The following is a 13,918-nucleotide window of genomic DNA, read 5'->3' on the forward strand; positions in this document are numbered from 1 at the left end:
TTGTATTGACTTAGCAGGAACAGTACAAACACACCCACAGCCCAGGAAATAATAATCAGACCCAAGTGATCCTCTTAGATGGGAAGAAAAAGTAATTTGCTCGGCATCTCCCGTATTATCTCAAGAGTTCAGTAAAAAATAAAACGAGGAGAAATGTTTCACAAGCCAAATCAGCGTCCAGACTCAAACCAATAATCGAACCCGGGACTTTTTTTTTTTTTATCAGTGAGAGCAGAGCAATGAGAGGTAAGGGAAAACAGCCAGTGGCGCCTCTGAACAAACTGGCGGGCAGGAAGCCCTCGGCCAGGGAGGCTCTTTCTCGTATTTTTTGGAAAGGTGCTTTGGAAGCTCCATTTCCCCGCGGTCTCCTCCACCCAAGGCTGCAACGGGACGCAGCACTGGGTGTGTGTGTGTGTGTGGCGGGGGTGGAGGACAAAAAACCCCGGCAAGGGGATGCGGGGAGGGCTACCCCAGGCGAGCGCGGTCGCGGGGAGGGAGCGTCCTGGGGCGCCGCCGCCGCTGCTGTTGTCCGGGGTGCTGAAAAGCTGGGAACTTCCCGGGAGGCAGCAGCCACTTTTTTCTCAGAGTGGGGTGCAGGGGTCTCAGGCCGCGCTCCCGCTCAGCCAGCCCTGGCTTCGGGCCCGGAGGTGCCCGCCAGAGGAGATTCTCCCCAGCCCGGTGAGGGGAGGAGAAAAAAGGCGGGGGGAGAGTTCGAGCACCGCCGGGCACAGCAGGCGGGACCCCGGGTGCCCCTTCCCCGCCCGGCAGTCGCGCGCCGCGACCCCCGCTCCACCTGCTGGCGAACTCTCGTCGCCCAGGGACGCGGCGCCCGCAGGCTGAGCGCGGCAGCGAGCCAGGCGCGGGCGGCGGGTGCTGGGGTGTGTGTGGGGAGAGCCGCCCTAGTCCCGGGATGGGGGGGCGGGTGGAGGCGAGCGAGAGCAGGGCATGCGCAGTGGGGCGGAGGAGGTGGCGATGGCCGGGGGAGGCGGGGGGACGGCTGTTTATTTGCAGCTGGGCCAACTCGGCGGCGCAGGCGGCGGCGGAGCGCGGGGCGCCAGCGGCGGGTCCAGTGGCTGCCGCACGATGCCCGAGCCCACCTCCGGGCAGCCGTCGCGCGCCGCCGGGACTCCGGCGGGGGAGGATGCCATATACCCGGGAGAGGCCAGGGCAGCGGTGGCGGTGGCGGCGCGATGGTGGTGACAAGCTCTGCCCGAGGCAGCGGAGGGGACCGCGCGCCCTCCCGGCGGCGGGGCTGCGGACTCGCGCCGGCCGGGGCCGCTGCGCTGCTGGCCGGGGCGAGCTGCCTGTGCTACGGCCGCTCCCTGCAGGGTGAGTTCGTGCACGACGACGTGTGGGCGATCGTGAACAACCCCGACGTGCGGCCCGGCGCCCCGCTCGGCTGGGGCATCTTCACCAACGACTTCTGGGGCAAGGGCATGGCCGAGAACACCAGCCACAAGTCCTACCGGCCGCTCTGCGTCCTCACCTTCAAGTGAGTCCCTCGCCTCGCTCTCGGAGCCTTTGCCGTTTCTCTCTCATTACCCCCCACCCCCAAACAGGGTTGGGAGAAGTTGCGGGAACTGGCTTTCGAGTCATTTCTTTTCTCGCTGCCCCTTCTCCTCCATGCCTTTCTCATCTCCAGGTTGTCCACGCCACTCTGCTCGGTAGACCTCGGCCCGGCTTCTCTGGGATCCCGGGTAGTTCGGGAGGCGCGGGCTGGGGAGTTAGGATTGAGTTTCTCAAGAGTCCGCGCTCTCGGCTGGCTCGTCTCTAGGACCAGGGCTAGAAGGAGGGGCTGGAGGAGCTGCCTTTGGCACCCTCCACCCCTGGCGGACAAGTGGTCAAGTGAGACAAATGTGGGCCCTAGGAGCTCCGGACGGGTGGCTGTGGTGGTGATGCTTCCAAGTTGGGAATTTCTCGGAGGCTGTTGTGCAGCTTTGCAGATGGGGAGTGTAACAGTCCCTTAGGGGTAGTGTTCCGAGGAGACGGGGCGGGAGCGGTGAGCTGCGGGGGCTGCGTGGGTTTTGGGGAGGAGCAGAAGAACCAGCAGGGGATCTCTCCCGACCTGCAGGCTTGGCTGCTGCGGGAGCCTCTCCAGTCTGGCGAAGGGGCCCCGATTTAGACTTTAAAAGGTGCAAAGCAAAGGAATGCAGAAGCGTGGGATCCTCTGGGGATCCTAGCGTCCCAGTCGAAATAGTTTTTCTTTTACCACCTCGGAGTCATGATTCAGCATTTCTGGTATGAATAAAGTGTAAAGGGACTCAGGAGAACGCCAGGTTTTTGTAGGATGAAGAATTTTCTTTATTTTAAAAGGGCTAGCTTTAGATGGAAGGGGCGAAGGACTGATTTGAGGAAAGTGCTATTTCATACATCATGAGCTCGAGTCAATCCCTTATAATCTGGCTCAGCATTTAAGCTTACAATATGTCAGACAAAACTGTTGAAATAATGTTGGTTCAGTATCATCAACGTTTTAAACCTTTTCTAACGGGTGTAATATGAACTCGTCTTTGTGGTAATGATAGTTGGAGACAGAGTAGGCAGCTCAAAAAGCTTGCTCGGGCCGGGAGGCCAAGGTCTCTTGACAGGTGGCTCTGATGACTTAGAAAAGGAAACCATAGCAATTCTTTCTTCCATTGAAAGTTTAATATCTTAAGGAGGGCGAGGAAATTGCACATTTGACCCTGAAGAAAATATTTTGTAATATTTTAGTTTTCAGTTGAGTTGCTCAGCTTTTAGTTTTCTAAACATTTCTTAAAATATGCTTAGATGGCACAAATATAAATATAAATGATCTGCTTTTTCATTTATTACGTGAGGGTTATTGGTTATTTGAAAGTGTGGAAGGCCCACAGCATGAGGTGTGCTGGACTTAACAACAGCCATGGAGACCATCTAGGTCTCTGGTCTGAACATTTTCTATTTTAAAAGGTCAAGGTCAAAGACTTCTCTGCCCATTTGGTGGAGAGTGAAGAAGAGTGTTTTCACTTCTTGGCTTTCTAAGATTTTTTTTTTTAATGGATGCAGGAGATGGCAGGGACAGAGAGACAGGAGTGAAAGAAGGGAGTAGACATTGAGACAAGGCCATTAATGAAGACGAGAGTTAGCCGGGATTTGGCAGAACAGGGGCAAAGGAGGAGAGTTGGGGACAGAGGGCAACTCTTGTGGTAATTGTTACTTATGAAAAGCAGTTTGGTGTCAAAGATGCATTGCTCTTTGTATAGTGTATCTTACTGGCTATGTAAGGTATACTTAAAAAAATTTTTTTTTGAGAAGGTTGAGTTGCAAATCTAGGGTATGACGGGCACTAATTGGAAAGGGACGGATGACTCTCCAGAATTGTAAAGTAAACCAGTCTTTCTGTACTCACAGGAGTTGATTTTAATAAGACCTGGAAGCTTTCTTTACACAGTCACCTGAAACAGCACCATTAGTGCAATAGCTCAAAGCTGGGCATATGTAAGGGACAACATCAACAATGCTAGACTCACACAATTCTGAAGATTGTTGCAAGGAAGGGCAGAAAATCACACTTATTAACTATTCAGTGTGAACCAAGCATTGGCTTAGGTGCTTTACATAGAATATGTCTTTATGATTTTTATTTTACATAGTTGGTGAAAACACAAAATGGCCTTTTAAATATACGTGAACTATTTTAACTATATATTAAGTTAGGCCTGTTTGAGCGAAAGTTTTTGCAAATTCAAAACCATTTTATTTATGTATTTATGTATCTTTTTATTTATTTACTTATATTGTAGTAAGAACACTTACCATGACATCTACCATCTTAACAAATGTTTAAGTACAGGATGCAGTTTTGTTAACTATAGGCACAATGTTGTGCAGCAGCTCTCTAGCACTTACTCCTCGCAAATAATTGAAACTATATACCTGTTGAATAGCAACTCCTCCCCCGCCCTTGGCAAGCACTGTTTTACCATCTGTTTCTATGAGCTTGACTATTTTAGATACTTCATATAAGATATTTCATATGCTTCTACGAATAGCATGTTTCACTTAGCATAGGGTCCTCCAGGTTCATCTATGTTGTCACATATGGCAGGATTTTCTTTTATTTTTTAAGGCTGAATAATATTCCATTGTACGTATATACCGCTTTTCTGTATCCATTCATCCAAAAATGGACATTTCAGTTGTTTCCATAACTTGGTTATTGTGAGTAATGCTGCAGTGAACATGAGAATGCATATATCTCTTCCAGATCCTAATTTCAATTCTTTTGGATATATACCCAGAAGTAGGTTGCTGGATCATACCATAATTAAATTTTTAAGTTTTTGAGGAATCTGTATCCTATTTTCCATAGCAGCTACACCATTTTACGTACCTATCAATAGTGTGCAAGGGGTCCAGTTTCTCTACATCCTTGCCAACACTTGTTATCTTTCTTTCCCCGCTTAAAAACCATCCTAACAGGTGTGATATGATATCCCATTGTGGTTTTGATTTGCATGATTAGTGTGTAATTTGCATGATTAGGTCTTGAAGATTAGTGATGTTGGCCATTTGTATGTCTTCTTTGGAGAAATGTCTCTTCACATCCTTCGCCCACTTTTAAATCAGGTTATTAGGGTATTTTTGCTTTGAGTTGTAGAAGCTCCTTATGTATTTTAGATATTAATAATATGTCAGCTATGTGGCTTGGAATATTTTCTCCGATTCTTTAGGTCACCTTTTCATTCTGCTGATTGTTTCCTTTGCTGTGCAGAGGCTTTTTAGTTTGATGTAGCCTCACATGTCTGATTTTGCTTTCCTTGCTCGTGCTTTATCTAAGAAACCATTGCCAAACCTAATATCACATTTTTCCATTGTTTTCTCTTTTTTTGAAGAGTTTTACAGTTCCAAGTCTAAAATTTAAATTTCTAATAGATTTTGAGTTGATTTTGTGTATGGTATAACATATGGGGCCAATTTCTTTTGAGTATGGATATTCAGTTTCCCCAGTTCCATTTATGCAGGATACTGTCCTTTCCCCACTGTGTATTCTTGTCACCCTTGTTGAAGATTATTTGACCATATATGCATGGGTTGATTTCTGGGCTCACTATTCTTTTCCATTGGTTTATGTCTGTTTTTATACCAGTTTCATACTGTTTTAATTACTGTGGCTTTGGAATATATTTTGAAAAAAGAAGTGTGGTGTCTCTAGCTTTGTTCTTTGTATATTCAGAGTCTTTGGTGGTTCAATATGAAATATATAATTATTTTCTATTTCTACGAAAACACCATTGGGATTTTGATAGGAATTACATTGAATCTATAAATGGCTTTTGGTAGTATGGACATTTTAACAATATTGTTTTTCCATCTATGGACAGAAGATGTATTTTCATTTATTTGTGTCTTCTTTAATTTTCTTTCATCAATGATTTCTGGTTTTAAGTGCAGACTTTTTCACCTCTTTGGCTAAGTTTATTCCTAAGTATTTTATTCTTTTCGATGCTATAGTTGATAGGATTGTTTTCTTAATTTCGAATAGTTTATTATTAGTGTATAGAAATGCAGCTGATTTTTTTAATGTTGATTTTGTATTTTGCGACTTTACTGAATTCATGTACTAATTCTAATAGTTTTTTGGTTGAGTTTTTAGGGTTTTCTACATATAATATCATGTCATCTGTAAACAGTTAATTTTACTCCTTCCTTTATGATTTGGATGCCTTTTATTTCTTTTTCTTGCCTAATTGCTCTGGTTAGGACTTCTGGTAGTATGATGAATAGAAGTGACACAAGTGGGCATTTTTGCCTTGTTCCTGATCGTAGAGGAAAAGCTTTCAGGTTTTCGCTGTTGAGTAGGATGTTAGCTGTGAGCTTTTTATAAATGTCCTTTGTTATTTTGAAGTAAATTCTCTTGAAATCTAATCTGTTGAGAGTCTTTTACCATGAAAAGATGTTGAATTTCATCAAAATTTTTTTCTGAATCTATTTATAGTGATCATGTGGTTTTTATCCTTTATTTCGTTAATGTGGTGTATCACATTAATTGATTTGCATATGTCGAACTAGCTTTGCATCCCAGTGATAAAACCCACTTGTTCATGATGTATGATCATTTTAATGTACTGTTGAATTTGTTTTGCTAGTATTTTGTTGAGAATTTTTGCATCAATGCTCATCAGGGATATTGGCTTATATTTTACTTGTAGTCTCTGGCTTTGCAAACCCATTAGAAACAACAACAACAATAACAACACTTAATTTTGGGATAATTGCACATTCCCATGCAGTTATAAGTAATAATATAGAGATCACTTATATCCTTCATCTGTTTCCCCCAGTGGTGACATCTTGTGTAACGGTAGTACAATATCATAATGAGGAAATTGACATTGATACAACCCATAGCTTTTATTGAGATTTCACATATGCTCCTTTTATTTTTACTTTTGCTAAGTGTGTACTTAGTTCTATGCAGTTTTATCACATGTGTAAATTTCTGAAACTACCATAGTTAAGATATAGAAGTTTCATCTCAAAGATCCTTCATACTTTCTTCTAATACTTATATTATGATCCTTATAGAATCCTAATTCATAACAACCACTAATCTGTTCCCCATTTCTATAATTTTGTCATTTTAAAATATTATAATTGGAATCATAACCTATGAGGGTTTTTTTTTTTTGCACTCAGCATAATTATCTGGAGTTTATTGAGCTTGTTGCATGTATCAATAATTTTTCCTTCATTTTGGTGCATAATATTCCACTGTATAGATGTACCACAGTTTGTTTAGTCATTTACTTGTTGAAAGACATCTGGGTAGCTTCTAGTTTTTTGGTTATTACAAATATATCTGCTATAAACATCCATTTACAGGTTTTTATTTCTCTGGGAATAAGTGCCCAAAAGTGTTATTGCTGGGTCATATGGTGGTTGCATATCTAGTTTTTTAAGAAACTGACCAACTATTTTCCATCCTTCTTATCAGCACAGCAGTGTATGTGTAATCCAGTTTCTTTACTTCCTCACCAGGATTTAATATTGTCACTATATTTTAACCATTCTGAGTAGTATCATCTCATTGTGATTTTAATTTTCATTTCCCTAATGGCTAATAGTGTTAAACATCTTTTCATATGTTTATTTGCCCTCTACATATCTTCTCGTTAAAATGTCTCTATATCTTTTGTTCATTTTCTAAGTGGGTTTTTATTTTTTTAATGTTAAGTTTTGAGATTTCTTTATATATTGTAGGTACAAGTCCTTTGTCAAATATGTGGTTGGCAGGGTCTTTCTCAGTGAAAAACTCATACCTATTTTTTATTAAGAGTAGTTTTTTATCTTTGATTCATTGACTGACACACATACTGATACCTAGAAATTCCTTTAATAATAAATAATAAATTAATTAAATAAATAAGTAAAAATGGGTAATAATTGTTATTATAAAGGTGCTTGCTTATCTAGATACTCTTCACAGTTTTTCTCAAATAAGAAATGAGCTAAAGTTGAAACAAAGAAGCAGATTACCAGGCTGTACTTTTACTAGTGAGGGAGCAGAGTGCAATGGGAAATTACCAAGATGTGGTGGCTTCGTACCATGTCAGTTTAGCTGAACTGGAACTGTGTTTCTTGGAAATTCCTTTCCTGAATTGTACTGAGTTATAGTTGGACACAAAAGAAATTTCTTTGAGATTTGGAAAGTGAAAGTGAAGTGGCCATGTTCCCACTCAGAAGGTTGATGTGGGTTTCGATACCGTCGCAGCCTGGTGCAGGTTGTCTCAAACATGTTGGCTAACCTGCTGCTGGTGTGCAACAGCAGCTAGGTCTGCAGCTCCTCCAGAACTCTATAGATCTCCTTTAGCTACTTAGCATTATGGTATAGCTATGTGTGCAGCTCTGTGGAGAAGAGTGCCAGCCTATTTGCAAGCCACCCACGTCATTAAAGTTGGAGCCTTAGAGGCTGTGAGAAGCAGAGGTATATTCTGTTTATCTTTATGGGTTCCAGCTCATCTTTCCTTTTTCCTACTTCAAGTCCATCCATCCTCCCTTCCTGAATGCCTGCCCTGCTGGCTTTTGACTTCTGTTACAGACACAGAAACAGCAGCCTTACAGAAGCTATTTAACCAGCTCCCATGATAGTGAAAGGTCAAATCTCTATGGTAAATCCCTTCTGCTATATCATTCCTCGTGGTTCCGCTTCTCTGGTCAAACCTTAACTGATACAAATGGTCATCTCTTTGTACTTCTTGAAGCAAATTTAGAATTCTAATGAACTTCTGTTTCTAGTCAAAATTTACAGTCTTTTCATAAGATCATTTCCAAGGGCACACAGGAATATTTTTGGACCATTGTGGAGCAGAATCGAAACATCTGTGAAAACTTAATCTGCAACAGTAAGCTTTTTTATTTTGCTTCTTTATCCTTCACTGGCCATGACCTGTTTTTAATTTTGGTATCAGGAGAAACATATTAAGTCACTTTGTAGACACTGAATTGACGCAGAACCAAACCTCATGATGCCCATAACCCCTACCTTGAAAAATGGCCTTGATTGATTTAAAAGGTGCTTAGCTTTTCGATTTTATTTGTTCCCTACCCACTTCCTCTTGAAGAAGCTCTTGCTGGATTGTTAACAGTGCCATTCCATATCGAGAAGCAATTTAAAGCTTCCTTCAACAAGAAAGAACCAATGGTTTTTCCAGATTAAAGATGGAGAAACTAAGGCATATTAAAGGACCTTAAACTCCTTTTCTCTGTGTATTTAGACTGTTAGATCATCGTATTCTACTAGTCTGCTATAAAGTTTTATTTTATTGAAGGGTTCTAATGGGAATATAAGCCATAAGAGTGGAAGTGGGTGGTTTAAAATGTCAGAGTTAAAAAATAGAATATCTTAATATGTGCAGCTGTAAGGATTTGCAGCATTTTGATGTTTGGATCTTGAGAGTTTTTTTGCAGCAGTTTGCATATTTTAGTCACAAATGATATGCCAACTATGAAAATCAGCTCTATCCTCTGTTCCCAAAATATAAAAGAAATGGTGACATGTTCCTTCTGGTTCTGTTCCTTTTGATTTGACCTGTATGGGAATTCATTTTGAGAGTCTATTGCTACAAGACTGATGTTTGTTTTCTAACTGGTGATGGGAGACAAGCAAAAATTGTTTAGGATGTTTGACTAGATTGTCTAAGATGTTCACTAATGAATATAGCCAAGGGAAAATATGATTGGAAGCAAAAAAATTTTCTAGCGAAAAGTTTAAAAATGGTTTCTGAAAATTTCATGCTGAACTGAGGTTATTATGGAAATCCCAGGAAGACCAAGTTGATTGTTGCCAGTTAGGATATGTTGTAGAGGTTCAGATGTACTTACTGTACAGGCAGGATTTTCTGTAGAGGTAGGATAGGTTATAGAGATAGGCTATGCTGCAGAGGTTAGGATATGCTGTAGATGTTAGGATATGCTGTAGAGGTAAGATAGGCTCTAGTGTAGGGGGAATATAATTTTTAACCAGGGTTTTCATAGGTAAGTATCTGAATAAAGGCTTGGAGAACATCTTCTGAAAGTCTTTTTTTTTTTTTTTTTTTAATCAACAAATGTCTTTTCTATCTTCCTTTGGAGCTATATTCATATTTTTTCCAGACTTTGCATATACAGTCATTCCACTTAAAGAAAGGGGTGAGGAATGCTTGATCGTGCCAAAATAATGGCAGCGTTCCTTTCTCAAGTGATAAGAAATGGTTTCTGTTCTATGAGGCCCTGTGTGATCTGACCCCTGGCCACCTCTCTGACCTCTAGTCTATCAATCTCCACCTCATTCTATCTACGTTCAGCATTCTACTCTGGGCCAGACCCACTGCTGCCAGGCCTTTTCACTGGTTTCTTCTTGGTGGAATGCTCTTCCCCAGATCTGTGCGTTGCTTGCTCTCTTGCCACCTTCAGTTTCAACTCCACTTCATCACAGAGCCCTTCCCTGGCTACCAAATCTAAAATAGCAGATAGTCCTCCATGTTTCATCCTTACCCTCTTTGCCTTAGTAACCCTCACTGCTGCTTGGCCTGTTTTTTATATATTTGTTGTTGGTTTTTAATCTTCTCTCACCACCATGTGAGCTCCATGAGGTGCATCTTTAGCATCTAGAACGCTGGCTGGCACTCAAAGTAGCGGCTCAGTAAATTACTGTTAAAAGAATGAATTAATCATTCATTTTTGTGAATGCTTGACTTTTTTGGGTAAAGAGTTATACCCCTATTTGAGTGGGGGCTGCACCTTTATAATGTAGAGAAAAAAGTCTCCTTGATTTATTTCTTGGTTTATTTACTGTTTTTCTTCCTCTATCAAAGAGAAAAGCGAAGGCAGACAAGGAATTTCCTGGACGCACACAGATGGTTCCAGTGAATTCTGCTTACTGGGAGGTGAAAAGGCAGCTTTGCTTCTGAAAGGGTAATCGTGACTCTCTGCTATAACCTGCTGGACTGTGACTGTAGGGAATGAGGACCTTTAACACTTTTGGATCAAACTCCTCCTGTGTGGCATATTGAAGTGTGACGGATAGTGGATGCTTAGTCTAAGTTTTAAGGCTGGACATAGCAGCTGTACCTTCTGAGGGAAACCCCAGAGTTACCTGGGGTTCTTTCCACACTTTACACTCAAGTGACTAAAGTTCATCTATGCCAGTGTCTTGTTGTCTACAAGGAATGGTCATTTTTTTTTTCTTCTAGTCATTAAAGTAGACATTGGAACATCATTTCCAGCTGGATCAAATGGAGTATGAGGACCTGGAAATACTTTCTCAAAGGAACTATGATTTCCTCTCCTGAGTGTTGTATAATAAAGAATTTGTCTTCTCTTTGGCCCAGGTTCCTGGGAGGGAGCTTCTAAACTTTGAAAATTTCCAGAGTAATACGAGTGTCTTTTTGCTCCTGGTGGGCCCTGGGACCACACCTCATGTGAGCTTCTAAACTTTGAAAATTTCCAGAGTAATAGGAGTGTCTTTTTGCTCCTGGTGGGCCCTGGGACCACACCTCATGTGAGTTGAATAACATTGCTACTCGGAATGCCATCAAATACTTCTAAAAGAAAAAAAAGTGCTAAAATTGGCAACCTTGTTATAGTTATAACTATATGATATTTGGTGTTGATCTGTTATTTTTTATTATTTGCTGACTCTCAGTTTGAATATTTTCTTCTGGGACTTGCTGCTTTCTGGGTATGGTTACTGACCTTCCTGTCCTCAGTTTCCTCACCCTCTCTTTAATGCAGTTGTTACTCTGAGTACTTATGTAATAATAGTGACAATAACTGCCCATTGCATGGGGCGTAGTCTTCTCCTGACTAGCTCCCTTTCTCCTTTTCCCTCCCTATAGCTTCCTCACAGCCAGGTGAGGATGTGATGTCTTGACCTCAAACCAGAACCATGAATTTATTAGCTTTTGCCTCAGAGCACCAATCTTTCTTCTGCACTGTTGTTCTCATTGGTGCCTGCGAATCATATCCTTTGGTTCTTTGGATACATTTGGTGATGATGATTTGCTGATTTGTTCCTGGTACTGAAAGGTATGCAGAAGAGCAATCAATATGATTAAGGGCCAAAGAGATTTACCTTAGAGGAAAAATGAGAAGAACCAGATGTTGTTACTTATTGGTTGAATGATCTAAGAAAGCTACGGAAACCACCTGCAAGCATTTGAGAGCTGTGATGATGGCGAGAGGTGGGAGGAGGAAAAGTAAATGATGATAGAGGAAGACAGGAGAATGTACCACATATTCAGTATTGGCCTGTGGAAACTTCACCAAGGAAGTGTTGGAGAACCCATCATTTCAGACTGCGGAATCAGACGATAAGGGATATATTCGATTTTTTCATTTCCCTGTTTTGTATTTCTTATTGGAAAAGAGTGTATGTTGTGTCATTGCTGAGAAAACTTGATTTTTTCCGGTAAGCATGGCATCCACGTGCAGTCTTACCTTAAGCTTTAATGCCCGTATCTCTTGTTCTGAGTATTACCTGTCTTGAATCCCTGGGTTGCTTGGGGTAAATCTCTGGCCCCATTTCTGATCTACTGACTAAGAATACCAGGGAATCAGCAATTGAAGCTAGCACACCAGGTGATTCAGAATCCTGGGAAGCACTGCGACTCAATGGGAACCTATGTTTAATGAGCTTGAGATACCAAAATCTCCCTGGCATAATGTATAGAAAAGAATTCAACAGCTTATTGAGACAGGAATGTTAAGATGTATTTATCACATGCTGCCTACACACACCTCCCACCCACCCCTCTGCTACATCCACTGAGAGGGCCAGATGATTTCCCCTTCACTGAGGCATTGAGAAATACATTGATGAGGGAGCACCTACAACATTGAGAAGCTCTCCATTGGTTCTTTTTTTTTCTGTAGGCCAAATGTGCTGTGGGAGAAGCTGCCACTGAGGTGGGATTTTGGATTTCAGTGGAGGTAATGGGATCTTAGAGTACCAGAGGCTAACTGGCATATCTTAGCTGTCAAAGACAAGGTGAATGCATTTACTATGAAGTCAGCAGGGATGTAGCAGTGATCAGAATGTTTTGACCCACTGGGATCATTGGTGATGGTTAATTAATCATGTTGTGCCTAGGAATGAAGTAGATGGTCAGCCCTCTTAAATGTTGTTTGATCTATATACTAGAGAAACTTCAGATTCAGGGCCAAAAACCAGCCTGGAGTTCCCACAATGGAGAACCATGTCCTCTTATGCCTTTTCCAGACCTCTAATGGTTCCCTGAGGTCGAGCTCTCTGACAGAGGACAGACTCTGGTATAGGCCTGCCCTAGTAGCAGTCTCTTCCAGAGATACAGTATATTTTAGTTTTTATAAACCAGAACTATTTTTCAAAGAAGAAAATTAAAAGAGAAGAATGGGCTTTATCTAGAGCTCTGGCCTGTGAGCATGCAAAGACAGAGGGGCAGCCAACGGCTTTCTTCTCCCCTCCTACCCCTCCTCCTGAGACTTCCTGGTGCCAAACACTGTGACCCTGTGACCTTTCTTAGGGACTGGTGCCCTCCGATTGCTGTGAACTCATTATGGGCCCCACCTTTCTGGGCAGCTTTACAAGGAGACAGAGGAGTTCAGATCAAAAGGGTTTTTTTGAGTTCGTATTTGCCAGAATCTGGAAGGCTTTCAATGAGGCAGACATGATTATTAAGATTATTTCAGGAAAAAAATTGTTTTATTTCCTATTGCTTGGCCCAGCTTTGAATGAGAATTGAAGTCTAAGTCAAATAAAATTAGAGATTCTTAGAGTTGAAAAGGAAAGATGATCTTTTCTAACTCCTAAGTTATTATAAGTTTTATTTGTTCATTCAGTAAACTTTCATTTAGAATCTACTGCAGGTAAGTGAGATGGATACAATGATGAAAAATTAATTTCCTATTATGTATGAAAAAATGCTTATAATATTTGAACAATATAGCAAAAGAGTTTAAGAAAATTGATTAAATGCTATAATGGAGGTACGTTGAGGGCGATGTGGAACCTGAGAGACTGTTTTTTTAGATGGTGTTTAAGGTAGACTGTTATCACACTTCTGCATGGACATTTCTGGTTATCTGAATACCTATTCTGGTTTTAAATATTACCTCTTTATTTGACCTAAAGTCTGCCTCCTAGTAGTTGGCAAGCACTGTGGCAAATTGAGTATTTATGCCATCTAAATGGGCACCCAAATGTTTCCATGCAGCCATGGATGCTCAGAGTCGCTAGGTCTTCTAATATTTCAAGAGAAACTGGAAATTTTTATATGAAAGCACCCACTTTAAAAATGTTGGTAAATTAAGAAAAGAAAAATAAGGTCTACAGGTAAAACAAAACAGTTTGCAGGCTAAACTTAGTCTTTGTGCAGTGTATTTGCAACACGGTTATGGGATCTTTGTTTCCACTCCGGAAGCTACGTAAGATAAGTGC

At 41.5% G+C, this 13,918-nt stretch overlaps 1 protein-coding gene across 8 annotated transcripts in view; it reads left to right on the forward strand.

Annotated features, from left to right (window-relative positions):
• Positions 1 to 13,918, forward strand: part of TMTC1 (transmembrane O-mannosyltransferase targeting cadherins 1) — a 476,780-nt gene that overhangs the window by 239,703 nt on the left and 223,159 nt on the right. For 2 of the 8 annotated variants that reach the window (XM_039882395.1, XM_039882399.1), the window contains exons 1-2: positions 1,023 to 1,492; positions 10,315 to 10,416. The exons of 1 other annotated variant lie outside the window; for it this stretch is intronic. In XM_039882395.1, coding sequence (XP_039738329.1) covers positions 1,191 to 1,492; positions 10,315 to 10,416 — 404 coding nt within the window. In that variant the 5' untranslated portion in view covers positions 1,023 to 1,190. Of the gene's footprint in view, positions 1 to 1,013; positions 1,493 to 10,314; positions 10,417 to 13,918 lie in introns of those variants that run through there. 5 more of the 8 variants (XM_039882397.1, XM_039882398.1, XM_039882396.1 and 2 more) reach the window with 4 other exon arrangements.

This window comes from Pteropus medius, unplaced genomic scaffold (genome assembly GCF_902729225.1).
Source record: "Pteropus medius unplaced genomic scaffold, Ma_sr-lr_union100, whole genome shotgun sequence".
NCBI lineage: Eukaryota > Metazoa > Chordata > Mammalia > Chiroptera > Pteropodidae > Pteropus > Pteropus medius.